Source organism: Gekko japonicus, unplaced genomic scaffold (genome assembly GCF_001447785.1).
Source record: "Gekko japonicus isolate JY-2015 unplaced genomic scaffold, Gekko_japonicus_V1.1 scaffold318, whole genome shotgun sequence".
Classification (NCBI taxonomy): Eukaryota; Metazoa; Chordata; class Lepidosauria; order Squamata; family Gekkonidae; genus Gekko; species Gekko japonicus.
In genome coordinates this window covers 1119167-1134924 of record NW_015167541.1, presented here as the reverse complement: position 1 = coordinate 1134924, position 15758 = coordinate 1119167, and the positions used below count along the sequence as shown (strand labels likewise).

Below are 15758 nucleotides of genomic sequence, written 5' to 3'. Positions count from 1 at the left end.
GGTAGTGAATACCTACTAGACACCCAAGCAGTGGAGTTCTTTCTCTTTTGTGTTGTTCTTTCGGCTTTTTGATGGAGTCAGCGATGGCGATGGGATCTCGGCAAGCTCTTCCTTCCCACAGCGACTCCTTCTGGGTTGGCTCCCACGGCACACGGCTATGCGACAATCGCAGTGCTGGTCTCCGTCCCATAGGCTCCTACCGTGCTGCGTTGTCCCGTCGCCGCGTCCCCTGGGCCAATCACCGCTCGGCAGCAGGATTAATTTTTTGCAATATGTGAAGAAGGCTCACTGTCTCTTCCTCTCTCTCTCTGTTGAGTGATGACCCCACTATATATATTAAAGTGGACTCTAGTCCATAAAAACTAATGCTAGAATTTTTTAAAAAACCTGTTAATCTTTAAGGTGTGCTATAAGACTCCTAATAATTTCTTCATGCAAGACTAACATGGCTACTTCTTTGGAATTAATATCACAATATAGTGTGCACAGTATTCTAATTTGCATTTAAATAAAGTGTTGAAATCCAAGGCAACAATAAAACCAACATTTCTTCTTTTAAAAACACATCAGAAACTAATTCAGTTTTGAGAAAAGTGAAATGCCTCCAGAACAAAACTGGTCTGGGAAACCTCTGTCTGGTCAGCATATTTCCCTAACTGGGCACCACTATCCAGAAGACTGTAGATGGTGTAGACTTCCACCACACTTTTGAGAGCAGGGAGATTAATACTTGAACCTTCTGAGAAGTTTGTTCTACTCAGGAAAGTCACATGGATGAAAACAGCCCTTTGAAGTAAGCAAGACTCAGGTCACATAGGGCTTTAGAGTCAGTACCAGAAACTTGAATTGGGACTGGATATTAACCAGTACAGACAGATTTAGTTAACTGAGGCCCCTGCCACACAGCAGGGGGAAAGCCTCTAAAGGCACGGCTTTTAAAAGCCGTGCCAACGTTGAGATGCCGCGGCGGGATCCCACGGATCCCCTGGCCGCGGCGCCTTTTCTCCACGGCACGATCAAACGCCGGGGAGAAAACACGGCCCTGACCGGGAGCCGGCCGAACTGCGCATGTCGGAGCATGCGCAGTTCGGCTACGGGCCGGGGTTGTGCCGGCGCAAGGACGCGCCGGCGATCAAACGCCCGGCTTGCCGCACAGCTTCCCCTTGAACCACCAAGGTAGGTGGTTGCAAGTTGAGGCGGATTTTCGCGGGGAAGGGTCAGTTTGGGGACGGAAGCACGACGCTTCCCAGATGTTGTGGTGTGATTGCACCGGTTTGATCCGCCCCCAAACTGTCCCGCTCCCGGCCCAAATCGCCTAGTGTGAACGGGACCAAATTTAGTTGGGTGAGTCAAATTACAAATTTAAAGATTACAGTTGAGGTTCATATCAACTATATTCAGTCTTTTGCTAATCCAAATTCTTCCTGATAGTAGAAACACAGAGCATCAAACAAGCTAAGGAGAGCCAGAATAACTGCATGAGGGGGATTTTGAAGCATTGAAATACCATAGCCTTTCATACAACAAGAATACATTTAACCAAGATCCATCCAGTGTGTGCATATTTTCCAAGCAGCTTCTTTTTTGGCATTTAGACATTATACTTTTTGTCTTTCAGTTCAAAAAAGGAAGTGTGAATCATCCCAAAGTTTCTGGAATTTTAGCAAGCACAGCCCCCACATTTCCAAGGCTTTTTTTAAAAAAATGCAAGCTGCTTCCTATGGTCATGGACTGTGATTTTGGCCTACTGTACACCCAGGGCTGGCCCGAGGTGATTCTGCGCCCTGGGCGGAGTGCAGATGCCAACCTCCTGGTGGGGCCTGGAGACCTCCCTTTTGCCGCCTCCTCCCTTTTGCCGCAGTACACCATTATTGTTTGGACACTACTTATTAAAATTACTTAAATAACAGCACATATCCTAAATCCGTTTTGCTGCATAACATTTCACAGTTGGTAAAATATGTATCATTTATCTATGACTGCAGTTTAAGCAGTAGGAAAGTCTACATTTAATTTGTTTCTGAGCTCATACTCTTTTAGTTAAATTGTAAGGGTGCCTCCACACTAACAGTTTTTTCAAGACATCTGTGTTTTGCACACCGTACACATTTACAGAATATTTACTAGGAGTTTGCACACGCCCAACCAATGCTCCCTCTAAGCTATGGTGTCTTGTGAGCAAAAATTCTACTTTGTGAGCTCCTGGCATTAAAGTTGTGAGTGAGCGATTTGGCTACTACATAAATTAGTTTGCTCTGGAGCCATCCTTCCTGAGCTAAGACAAAAATGTGTGAGCAGGAAGTTAAAAAACTGTGAGCTAGCTCACACTAACTCAGCTTAGAGGGAACACTGCACCCAACTTGACCTTATTAAGGAGTACAAGATTTGTGTTGATTAGTCTGAACAGAAGTGTGAAATTATTGCTCTTCCTGACCACTGTTCCTGTTCTTCTCTTCTGTTTCCCTGAGTCCTTTTTGTGGCACGTTCACATGTTTGTATCCGTGACACTAAATTATTGCTAATTTCACATTCACATTCAGTGTTTAGTAGATGTTAAACTTGGCTACTTCACAGTCCCAGAGCCAGGTTACTTCATGATTGTGTCTCAAAGTGTGTACCCTATATTCTCTTCCCCCAGGTTGTCTGGGCCTGTATTCCAGAGGGTGGTTAATCTTGTTAGTTCACTGCAGTGAAAATAAACAGGAGTCATCTGGCACCTGGTTTTTGTACAAGTTTTTGCTCTAGCATTAGCTTTGTTATTGCAAAAGTGATCTGTAGTCCACAAAATCTGATGAGAGAAAAAAAACGTTAAGATGGCACAAGACTTATATTGACATTGAGGTGCAAGCAAGAATGTTAAGCATTACTTAGTAAAGGGGGAAAAAACCCTTGCTTCGTAAGTGTAGGAGGTATGCACAGATTTATTCCAGGACAGTGAGGGCAAAACTGAAATAAAACCAAATGCCAGATGAGTACAGATCTAGAAGTGGGTGGCTTTTGGTCCTTGCTATTCAGATGTCTCAGGAGAGGAGCAACCATATCAAATATTATAGCTTAAATTCAGTTATTTCACAGCAAACTTTTAAAAAATGCACATAGCCTCAAATAAATGTATCTCTTCAACAGTCTTTTGATGGTCTGTGAGCCGCCCTGAGCCTGCGTTGAGGGGAGGGCGGGCTATAAATTGAAACTATAAATAAATAAATAAATGGTCAGGCACCTTTCCTGGGCATTTTTCTTTTATCTTGGGTGGTTTACTCTTCTGTTCTCAGCCTTTTTTATAACAGTGCTTTGGATTCTCAGGCAAAGGAACCCTTGCCATTAGGATAAAATCTATTTATATTCCTGTAAAATGGGCTATGTTCTCAGCTTTAATGACATTAGTGACATTACAGCTGTTCAGTTGGCTTTATTATCTTATATTTATATACACAGTGAGGGTACAAAGGATCTTCAGTTGTATTGTGTGACTTGTTAATTATAACTTTCAAAATCATTAACTAGAATATATAACATGCTAAAATAAATCAGAAAACAAACAAAGAAACGGCAAGGACTTAAATCTGCTAAGCAAATAAATTGAATGTATGTGTTTAATATTATTTTGTATTTATAATTAAGTTTGTGATCCAGGTTTTTCCATAAACAATTGGCAACCTGATCTAAACCACCTTTATAGAATACTGATTATAGTCTTCTCTAAACTGTCACCCAGATCCAAGTTCCTATGCATACAGAGAGTTCCTGTTCGTTTGAGTTTCCCTGTACATTTTACTGGATGGAGTAGCTATGAATGAACATTTAGTCATGTATAGATGCCTGCTCTGTTGAAATGTATGGGAATGCCGGTGGGGAGGAACAAGCTAATTCCCTGCAAGAGAGATGGAACTGGTTGAGTATTAAGATGTTTGGTTATGATCCTGCATCTACCAGCTGAGCACTATTTGTGCAGAGGTCTTCATCAACTTTCTATTGAGCCTGCCTTTCTCACTGGTCCTTGTTCAGGTTCACTGAAGTATTTCCAACCATTATCAATAACTTGAGGTTTATTTTTATTTAGCCTTAGCTATGATAATCCAGCAGTTCATTTCGTTCTGGGATCCCATGGCATGAGAACAACCTTCTAGTTTTATGAGAAGCTGATATGATTCATTCTAAACTGACAGAAACATTTTTCTTCTGTGTTTTGCAATCCCAGATTGGAGAATTATTGAGTACTACACACCCTGCCAACAAAGCCAGCTTAACGCTTTTTTGTCCTGAGGAAGGGGACTGGAAAAATTCAAACCTCGACAGACACAATCTTCAAGACTTCATCAACATTAAACTCAACTCTTCTTCTATCTTGCCTGAAATGGAAGGACTTTCTGAATTTACAGAGTACTTGTCAGAATCAGTGGAAGTGCCCTCACCTTTTGATATTTTGGAGCCACCAACATCAGGAGGTTTTCTGAAGCTTTCTAAGCCTTGCTGTTACATTTTCCCAGGTGGAAGGGGAGACTCTGCATTGTTTGCAGTAAATGGATTCAACATGCTTATTAATGGAGGATCAGAAAGAAAATCTTGCTTCTGGAAACTCATTCGACATTTGGACAGAGTGGATTCCATTCTGCTCACCCACATTGGAGATGACAACCTGCCAGGAATTAATAGCATGCTGCAAAGGAAAATAGCAGAATTAGAAGAGGAGCAGTCCCAGGGTTCTACTACCAACAGTGACTGGATGAAAAATCTAATTTCACCTGACCTGGGAGTTGTGTTTCTCAATGTCCCTGACAGCCTGGGAAACCCTGATCCAAATTTTCGGTTAAAGAGAAGTGTGGAGGAAGCTTGTTTTACGCTACAGTATTTAAATAAGCTGTCTATGAAACCAGAACCTCTTTTCAGAAATGTAGGAAATACCATTGATCCCATCATCCTTTTTCAAAAAATGGGAGTAGGAAAGCTTGAGATGTATGTGCTCAACCCTGTCAAAAATAGCAAAGAGATAAATTATTTTATGCACCAATGGACTGGCACAAACAAAGATAAAGCTGAACTGGTGTTACCAAATGGTCAAGAGATAGACATTCCCATTTCCTATTTGACATCAATCTCATCTTTGATTGTATGGCATCCCGCAAACCCTGCTGAGAAAATAATTCGAGTTCTTTTCCCAGGAAACAGTACTCAGTATAGCATACTAGATGGACTAGAAAAACTCAAACATTTAGATTTCCTTAAGCAGCCAACAGTTACACAGAAAGACCTAACTGGTAACTTGGCTAGTCCAGCAGTAAAACAAGCAAAACTTAAGCAACGAACAGACAGTAAAGAAAGTCTGAAGCCTGCCACAAAATTACAGTCTAGCAAGACAGTCAGAAAAGCATCGAGAGAAGAGGCATCTGAAACAGGGAAATCTAGTCCACCTGAAAAGGCTGAAAAAATAGAAAGTAAAGAAAAACCAATAGTAAAAAAAGATAAATCAGCAAAAGCTGAAACAAGGCTTTCAGTGACAGAAAAAGAACTGTCAGCCAAGGAACAGCAGCTTGTGAAATCTGAAGCTGCTGAAAAACAAGCAGCAGATGTCAAACCAAAAGTAATAAAGGAGAAGCATGTGAAAAAGGAAGTGAAAGTAAAATCTGAAGAAAAGCAGGAGGAGAAAAAACCAAAGAAAGAGGTGTCTAAGAGAGAAGAAAAAATGCCTGCTAAGAAGGAGGAAAAGCCTAAAAAGGAAGATATCAAAAAAGATGTGAAAAAAGAATCAAAGAAAGAATCAAAGAAAGATATTCTCCCAAAAGAAACTAAAAAGGAAGAGAAAAAGGAAATTAAAAAGGAAGAAAAAGAATCCAAGAAAGACTCCAAGAAGCTTCTTAAAGAAACAAAGAAAACATCTGCTTCTTTGCCTGACTCAAAAAAGACTGCATCAAAGCCGAAGTTACAAAAGAAGGATGAGTCTGTCAAAAAAGACAGTGGAATTCTTGGGAAGCCAAAGGAAAAAGTTAAAAGCAAGCCAGTGAAGAAAGAGACAAAGGTTACTGAAACAGCAGCTGCAATGGCTGCGTTGGGAGCTGTTGCTGCAACTGTGGCAGCTGCAGGAGTAGCAGCTACTGGAAAGGAACTTGAAGCTGAGAGGTCACTTATGTCTTCCCCAGAGGATTTAACAAAAGACTTTGAAGAGTTAAAGGCTGAAGAAGTTGAAGTTGTGAAAGAAACAAAGCTTCAGGTAGATATAATAGAAAATGAAGGGAAGTTAACTGATATAGAACAAAAAGATGATTATGAAGTTCAAAAAGAAAAAACAGAAGGGCCAGCAGATTCTCCAGATGAGGGAATAACTACCACTGAACCTGAGGGAGAATGTGAACAAACTCCTGAAGAGCTGGAGCCTGTAGAAAAGGACAAGGTTGATGACAATGAAAAGTTTGAAGATGAAGGAACAGGTTTTGAAGAATCTTCTGAGGCTGGTGACTATGAAGAAAAGGCAGAGACAGAGGAAGCTGAAGAGCAAGGTGAGGAAGAAGAGGCACTGCTAGGTATCAAGAAGCAAGGTACAAAGGATACAATAGAAACTCAGGAAACTGAAAAAGAAATTACTGGAGTTCATGAGTATGAAAAAATGAAAGATCTAAAGTTCAATGAAAAGGCAGAATTTAGAATGGAAGGTGAAGAGCAAGATGAAGAAAATATAGATGAAACATTTGAAAAGGCAGAAACAGAAGAGACTGAGGAGGAAGTTGAGGAAGAAGACAAAACAGAGGATGTCAGAGATGAGGAAGAGGAAACTGAAAAAATAGAAGCCGAAGAAGATTATGTTATGGCTGTGGTGGACAAAGCAGCGGAAGCTGGGGAGATTGATGATAAATATGGCTTGCATTTAACCACTCCAACAAAGCACTCAGAACCTCAGTCTCCAGCTAAGGAGCCAGCATCTTCCATTCATGATGAAACTTTACCTGGTGGTTCAGAAAGTGAAGCAACCGTTTCAGATGAAGAAAATCGTGAAGACCAGCCTGAAGAATTCACTGCTACTTCAGGTTACACGCAGTCAACTATTGAAATATCTAGTGAGCCAACTCCAATGGATGAAATGTCAACTCCAAGGGATGTGATGAGTGATGAAACTAATAATGAAGAAAGTGAATCACCTTCCCAGGAATATGTTAACATTACTAAGTATGAGTCAGCATTGTACACTCAAGAGTATGCTAGGCCTAAACTTTCTCCACTGCCTGATGCTTTCAACGGACTATCTGAAGGTTCTAAAACAGATGCCACTGAAGGGAAAGACTACAATGTTTCAGCTTCTACCATTTCACCACCATCTTCCCTAGAGGAAGACAGATTCAGCAAATCTTCCTTACAAGAGGTGTATAAACAACAAGAAGATGAAATGAAAAATAAATTAGAAATGTCAGAAGTTATAGATGAGAAGCATAGCCCAACTAAAAGTCCAGATGAAAGCCCAACTGCTCTATCACCAGTTGCTAAAACACCTCTCAGTGAACGTTGTGTTAACTTTTCTCTGACTCCTAATGAGATTACAGTGGCAACTGAACCTTCAGCTCTCACATCACTGCCTGATAGGCATCCTGAAGTCCATGAAGAGCACTGTCCTAGTCCTGATGATAAAACATTAGAAGTGGTGTCTCCTTCACAATCAGCTGCTGGTAGTGCTGGTCATACGCCTTATTATCAGTCTCCTACAGATGAAAAGTCAAGTAATCTGCCATCTGAAATGCCTGTAAAAGCATCAGAAGCAGCAATATGCTTTGAAGTGGATGATGCCAAAGATGACATTGCAAAACACAGGATAAGTCCAATGGATGAACCAGTGCCTGACTCTGAATCACCTTTTGAAAAAGTGCTTTCACCTTTGCGAAGCCCACCACTGATTGGTTCAGAGCCTTCATATGATCTGTTTTTGAGTGCTGATGTAAAATCTCCAGCCAGAGAAACTGAAAGTCCCTTTGAAAAGAAAAGTGAAACAAAGGGGTCTCCTTTGCAGAAGAGCCCAGTTTCTGAATTAAGTTCTATGAGTGTTTTCCGAGAAAAGCAAGTGGAAAAAGAGATGCCACTTATACCATCAAAATCAGATTTTGACCTAGAAAAGAAAAAAGATGATTTAGAATCTTCAGAAACTCAGTCTGCATTGGTTTTGGATGAAAGGAAGCTGGGAGATATTTCTCCTACGCAAGTAGATATTAGCCATTTCAGCTGCTTTAAAGAGGACACCAAAATGTCAATTTCAGAAGGTACAGTCTCTGATAAGTCTGCAACCCCTGTGGATGAAGTTGTTGCAGAAGATACTTATTCACATATTGAAGGAGTGGCATCTGTTTCCACAGCATCCGTTGCTACTAGTTCGTTTCCAGAACCAACCACTGATGATGTTTCTCCTTCACTGCATGCTGAGGTAGGATCTCCTCATTCTACTGAAGTAGATGATTCTCTTTCTGTATCTGTTGTACAAACACCAACAACATTTCAAGAAACAGAAATGTCTCCATCTAAAGAAGAGTGCCCAAGACCTATGTCCATTTCTCCTCCAGACTTCTCCCCTAAAACAGCAAAATCAAGGACGCCTATACAAGATCATAGGTCCCCTGAACAATCTACTATGTCAGTAGAATTTGGTCAAGATTCCCCTGAGCAGTCTTTGGCTATGGACTTCAGCAGACAGTCCCCTGAACATCCCATAGTGGGTGCTGTCATGCATCATATATCTGAAAATGGACCAACTGAAGTTGATTATAGTCCATCAAGGAAGTTATGGTCATGAAAAAGATATTTCAGAAATTATTTCAGTATCTCAGATAGAGGCTTCCCCTTCTTCTTCCTCTGCTCATACACCATCGCAGGCGAGTTCTCCACTGCAAGAAGAAAGTGTATCAGGTATTACACAGTCATGTGAAATGCCACTGCACTCTGCATTCCCTTCAGAAAAAGTGCACAGCCTGGGAGAAAAACTTTCACCAAAATCTGACTTATCTTCATTAACCCCACGGGAATCATCTCCTCTATACTCACCGAGTTTCTCAGATTCCCCTCCTGTGATGAAAGAAACTGCTGCTTGCCATTCACCTTCGTTATCATTGCATATGTCCCCAGATAAATCATTAGGCTATCATACTTCAGGAATTCAAGATCCTCTAATGGACCATAACCAAGAGTTCATAGCCTGTACAGAACAAGAAGCTGTTAAGAAAACAGCCATATCACCTGAGGCTCTTAGTTACTCTTATGATGAAACTGGGAAAACCACCAGATCACATGAAGCTATTAACTATTCCTATGAAAAAACAGAAAACGTCAGCGGATCTCCTGAAGCCCTTGACTATTCCTATGTTACAGCTGGGAAAGTGACAAGAACACCAGAGGATGATAGTTACTCTTATGAAAAAACAGAAAAAGCTACCAAGTCACCAGAAGCCTTTGATTATTCCTTTGAGAAAACCACTAGATCTTCTGAGACTGTCAGTTACTCTTATGAAACCACAGGAAGAAATGGTAAATCACCTGAGAATGTCACTTACTCATATGAAGTGTCTGGGAAGTCCACCAGATCACCTGACACTGCTAGTTATCACTACGAGGTTGATAGGTACTTTGTTTCTGAAAAATCAGAAAGCCGTCAAGATGTTGATTTATGCTTGGTTTCTTCCTGTGAATACAAGCATCCCAAGACAGAACTTTCACCTTCCTTTATCAATCCTAATCCCTTGGAGTGGTTTGCAAGTGAAGAACAGTCTCAAGAACAAGAGAAGCCATTAACTCAGTCTGGAGGTGCTCAACCTCCTTCAGGAGGAAAACAGCCAGCACGATTGTGTGGTGAAACTCCTCCAACCTCAGTCAGCGAATCTGCTCCATCACAGACAGACTCAGATGTGCCTCCTGAAACAGAAGAGTGCCCTTCTATTACAGCAGATGCTAATATTGACTCCGAAGATGAATCTGAAACTATTCCAACAGATAAAACCATTACCTATGAACATATAGACCCTCCTCCAGTTCCACTGCAGGATCGCAGCCCTTCACCGCGACACCCTGATGTTTCAATGGTCGACCCAGAAGCATTGCCTATTGATCAGAACTTAGGTAAACCTTTGAGGAAAGATCTCAAAGAGAAGACAAAAACTAAAAAGCAGGGGACAAAGACCAAGTCTTCCTCTCCTTCTAAGAAGAGTGACAGCAAATCAAAGCAGATCGCTTCACCAAAGCCTGGTGGCTTAAAGGAATCATTGGATAAAGTTTCAAGAACAGCTTCTCCAAAGAAGAAGGAATCTGTGGAGAAAGCTGCCAAAAACATCTCTACTCCAGAAATAAAATCTTCTCGTACTGAGGAAAAAGACAAGGAAACTAAGAATATAACCAATACTACAGCATCAAAGTCTGCAAAGACTGCGACTGCAGGTAAGAAGAAATTATAGTGATAATCCCTAAAGATAACATCTGTTTGTCCTAAGTACCTTCAAACCTATGCTATGTAACCATAATCCAAAGAGACTATCAGTGGATGACTCGGGGTGAGTCCACACTTTCCTGCAACATGATTGCTGGAACTTCGTACAGCAGTGTTTCTAGCTATAAGTATGTGAACAATGTACCAGCATCTTAAAAAATCTGTGCATGTACACCAGACATGGCTGGCCCAGTCACAAGCACATGTGCTCATTAAAGATGCAGCCATGTTGACCAATTTTGTTTGCTAAAAATAGTGCTACTATTTTTACTACACATTGGTGGAACCTGATGAAGCCCCACTTCATGTTCCAGAGTGAGCAAGACCTAGCTGCCATGTTCTAATGTACATTGTTGCTATTTTGGAAGGAATAAGGCATGGGGAATTTGGCTGACCATGATGGATGAGGTTCCTTAATTGTGCCAAAACGATAAAACCCACAGTATTAAAGAACAAACATTATCTTGGGCATATACAGAATGCCTTTTACTTCCTGTGATGAGTAATCATATTTAAGCCTTCAGATCTTAGGATGTGGGCCAGGATTTCCAGAAATCTTTGATCCATGGCATCTCTCATTTTAGAAATTAAACACTAGTTACACTCCACAGGGCAACATGGCACACTAGACAGAAAAGGGAGAACTGACAGTACAGTCCTAAGCACAGCTGCACCTTTCTGAGCATTGCTTAGGATTTGTAGGTGCCTATCAAATAGGTCTTACTGGTTGCTGAAAGCGCAAGGGTGCACAGTGAGTTTGGATAAAATATTTGCAGACTGAACTTATGGGAAGATCCTCCTGAATTTGTAAGGCTGCTCAGTAAATGGGGAGTAACAAATAGTTGGGTGCAAGCATATAAATAGATGCACCAATTGTTCATTATGGGTTATATTGGGAAACACAGTGTTTGAAAGAAACCTAAGCACTAAATAATACTATTAGTGAACAGTCTCCATCATAATCACATTCTTAGAGCTCCACACTACCATTAACAGCTATGGAAAATGAACAATAATAGTATTGATTGGCATGACTTGAAGGAATAAGATTGGGCCTTGTTTTACCACTGGCAACACAGCAGGTGAAATGATGCTAGCAGGGAAGGAGGCTAAGTGAACATGTGTCCACACAAGAATTATTTCAGGTGGTCTGTTGTTCTTGTACCACAATTAGCATGTGATGTCCAGACACATGTGATGTCTCTGTTACACCCAGAGGTCATTTCGGGGGGATCGCGGGGGATCGCAGTTCCCCCGGGTGAGGTACGGGGGGCGGAGCACATGACAAAGCCCCGTCCCCCGCTTCCGGCCCTCATTCAGCCATAAGGAGGCAGGAGAAGAGGGAGGGTAAGTTGCTTCCTCCCTGCCTCTCCCCACCCCTGCCTGCCTGGGGCCAGGGAGGGCCTTTGAGGGGCTTCCTTGCACTCCCGCCGGCCTTGCAGGTCCACCGCCGGGCCCCTCATGGGGCTCGGCAGTGGAGCTGCAAGGCCGGCGGCGGCGGCTGGGACCGTTGGGGGCAGGGTGTGTGGCCTTATGGCACACTTCCGGTGATGTCAGGGGGTGTGGCCTTATGACACACTTCCGGTGATGTCAGGGGGTGTGGCATATGCTAATGAGTTATGCTAATGAGTTCCCCTAGCTCTTTTTCTACGAAACGACCCCTGGTTACACCTGAGATTCTAGTTTATTTTTCAAATGCTTTTCTTCTCATTTGAAGAAGTACAGTGGTGGCATAGAAATATATGTCATGCATTGTATTTCCTCTCTGCTCCCCTCCTATTTTGTTTTTGGTCAGTGTGCTTTCTGATCCTTCCAGTTTTGACAGCTGCATGGCAAAGATATTGTCATGCATAGAAGAACTTCCTTAAGGGTTTTGTACAACAAATTCTGTTGATTGCTTTTTTAATGGCAGTTCAAGAATCAGAGGTTCTCTGTGGTAAGTTTTGATTTAGCAGGTCCTAACATGTTTAAAAATATCCACAGATAAGTTTCTATTTTGTTGTACTCTGTGGATTTTGTCCTGATTAGGGATATTTTTCTTCCTTGTTTTTAATTATTAAGCAGGCTTTGACATTATTTTAGAACCAGTGGAGAGTCAATGCCATACTGGCATGCTAGTGAGGTGTAGTGGTTACAGTATTAGATGAGGATCTGGGAGACTCGGTTACAAATTCCCATTCTGGAAAAAGCCCATTGAGCAACCTTAGAGCAGCCAGTCCCCCTCACCCTAATCTAATTCATTGAGTTGTTGTGACGATGAAAACGTTCTATCATCCTGAGCTCCTTGGAGGAAGGGTAGAATAAAAATGTGTTAGATCATTGTATTTTAGGCTACTTTTAGGCTTAATAGGATAAAAATAACAAAAATTGTCCAAGGAGTGCATCTGAGTACATGTTAATGCCACTCTGTTGAATGCTCAAATTGTGTTGCTTCTGAGATCAAAACAGCAGATTACACAATATTTCATCATCAATAACTGAGACAAAACTCTTGTGTTGTTTTTTAAAGGACCTGGAAACGGAAAACCAACGAAGTCTATAGCTGTGCCTCCAGGACCTCCAGTATATTTGGACCTGGTCTATATTCCCAATCACAGCAATAGCAAGAATGTTGATGTAGAATTTTTCAAAAGGGTGAGGTCATCCTACTACGTAGTGAGTGGGAATGATCCTGCTGCTGAAGAACCAAGCAGGGCTGTCTTGGATTCCCTGTTGGAGGGCAAAGCTCAGTGGGGAAGCAACATGCAGGTAGGCTCAATAGTATAAGTATATTAACATCTGAAAATAAGAGAAAAACTAAATTTGAAGGTCTATTCAATAATACAAAAATATAGTAACTGGATACTATACACATCTTTAAAATTTTGAAACACATCAATATAGAGAAGACAGGCAAATGAGACTGCAGAGGCTCCATATCACAAGTATGGTTTTCTGGAAGCTGCTGTAGAGTCAGAACTTGGTCTGTCAAGGTTAATGTATACCAGGCCCATAGCTAGGATTTCTTGTTCTTGGGGGATGTACATTTCTTTTGTTGTTGTTGTTGTTCAGTCGCACAGTCGAGTCCGACTCTTCACGACCCCATGGACCAGATCACGCCAAGCCTTCCGGTCTTCCGCCATCCTCATATTGGACACCTTCTTACATTTCTTAGGGGGCACTTAACTTGATTAAATTAAAGTTGATTAAATTACCTTTTATTCAATTAACCACCCTCTTCAAGCCTCACCCCCTTTTATTTTACAGGGGGCAGGTGGGGAAGGGAGGCGGCAAGGCAAGGTAACCAGACCTCCCCCGCTGTCCCATTGGCGAAGTGGCACTCGGACTTCGCCTGGTGCAGGAAATGAGTGGCTGTGGGGGGAGGGGGGGAAGAAGCAGGTCATTCTAGGCCCAAGAGGCCCTTTGCCAGCCCCTGGGGGGGAGGGCTGAGCTGGTTCACTATCCATCTAGGGCTGGGGAAGGGAAGACCACTCACTGGCCCATGATAGTTCACTGCTCTGCTGCATCATTGGTCTCTGAGCGGAAGCAGCAGTAGATCAACTCTCTGGCCAGTGCAAAGTACAGCTGCTCTGGCGGCCAGTAGTCCAGCTCCGAAGCCGAGCTGCTGGGGCTGGTGGATGACGGCGACAATGTACAACTGTAGACCACCAAAGAGGAGGCCAATGGGGCTGGGCTGGTGGTGCAGCTCCAGGAGGAGGAGGGTGCTGGTGAAGGACTGCCATCAGCAGCTGGCCTGTGTGCTCACCGGCTGGCCTGCCACTCAAGGCTTCACAACATCTCTGGATCCATACCAGCTTCATATCACTTGCTTTCCTATTTATCTTTTATGCATTCCCATACTTAAGATATCAGCTTTCCAGACCGTATTCATATGATGTGTTAAGACTAATCAGGATTTATTTTATAGGAATAATTTCCTCTACTGATGTGTTTTCCCATTCCCCATTGCAGGTGACCTTAATTCCAACCCATGACTCAGAGGTGATGAGGGAATGGTATCAAGAGACCCACGAGAAACAACAGGACCTTAACATCATGGTTTTGGCAAGCAGCAGCACTGTTGTTATGCAAGATGAATCTTTCCCTGCATGCAAGATTGAACTGTAAAAAAAAAAAGCAATGCATCATGACCTTAAACTTTGTTTCCAGAAGTTCTTCAATTTGAAAACACCTTTTCTAAAAATGTAATCCATCTAACTCAGCTGCTGAACTATATATACCTGCCAAATGCTATACTGTATCACAGTGATGCAAGTCACTAATCTTTTTTCAGTCTTTGCTGATTGCTAAGGGAAATAACAGTATTCCCACCGTAGGGTTCAAATTACTGCAAAAACTGCAGATCCAGGTTCATCTCCACTGAACACTTGGAAACCATGCACTAGAAAACACTGCTGACTTCTGCCAGGTAGGGGCATTTGCCCTTGAGAGAAACACAGGGAGAGAAAGCGTGTGTGTGAGAGAGAGGGGGGTAGAGGAGAATAAAATAATCAGTTCTGCATTACAGTCAAAGCAGCAATCCGTAGTATTGCCTCCTGTAGTCTGCCATCATGTAAAAGAAAGATGAATAGTTGCATCAGTTTGAGTTCTCCCAAGAGCGGGCATTTTTAGTTTAGTAATAAATTAGCTAGAAAATTAAGTGAAACTGAGCGTGGCTTTGAAGGGACATACAATCCAGAACACTCACTTGCCTTTAGCAACTTCACTTTTAATACTTCATTCTTGGGTAACATAATTCTCTTAGGCAATATATGCAAGTAGTTTGAACCCCATTCAGTACTATACACTTGTTTCCTTTTAACATGCAAATATTTGCTCTAAGGCATGCTCCCAGTGAAAATCCACCAGTTCCACTCAAATTTGACAAGCTTGCATGCTGAAACACCCAAGTCACAGTCAAGTTTACTGAAGCAAGAAACCAAAGCAGTTGGGAGTACCTATGGTAGACAATTTGCCTTAGAAAGTGACTTGAATGTACAAAGATACTTGATGCACTTATTTTTTAATGCAAGATAGCAAGTTTATAAAACATCTGTGTAGGATTATAGTTACACCAGTACAGAAGTATGCGTGTGCATGTGTGCTACTGGAAACTTCTCTGATTGGTCAAACAGCTTGGTGCTATGAATTATGTATGTAAGTTGAACACTTCATTGGTACACCTGAACAGCAAGATTTTTCTTTTGAAGTTTGTTTTTTCTCTCTCTGTCCCTTCTTTTCCCATGAGAGAAAGGGTGCCCAGTATAACAAACACAAAACATAACAAAAACATACTGAATTTTGCAAAGAGGTTCTCTGTGAGTCTGTGGAGTCTTCT

General features: G+C 41.9%; 1 protein-coding gene across 1 annotated transcript in view; it reads left to right on the top strand.

Annotated features, from left to right (window-relative positions):
- Positions 1-15323, top strand: part of MAP1B (microtubule associated protein 1B) — a 79049-nt gene extending 63726 nt beyond the window's left edge. The window contains 4 exon segments of the mRNA XM_015413604.1: positions 4199-8742; positions 8744-10392; positions 12951-13189; positions 14393-15323. Of these exon segments, the coding sequence (XP_015269090.1) occupies positions 4199-8742; positions 8744-10392; positions 12951-13189; positions 14393-14548 (6588 nt within the window). The 3' untranslated portion in view covers positions 14549-15323.
- Positions 15324-15758: the final 435 nt, after the last annotated feature.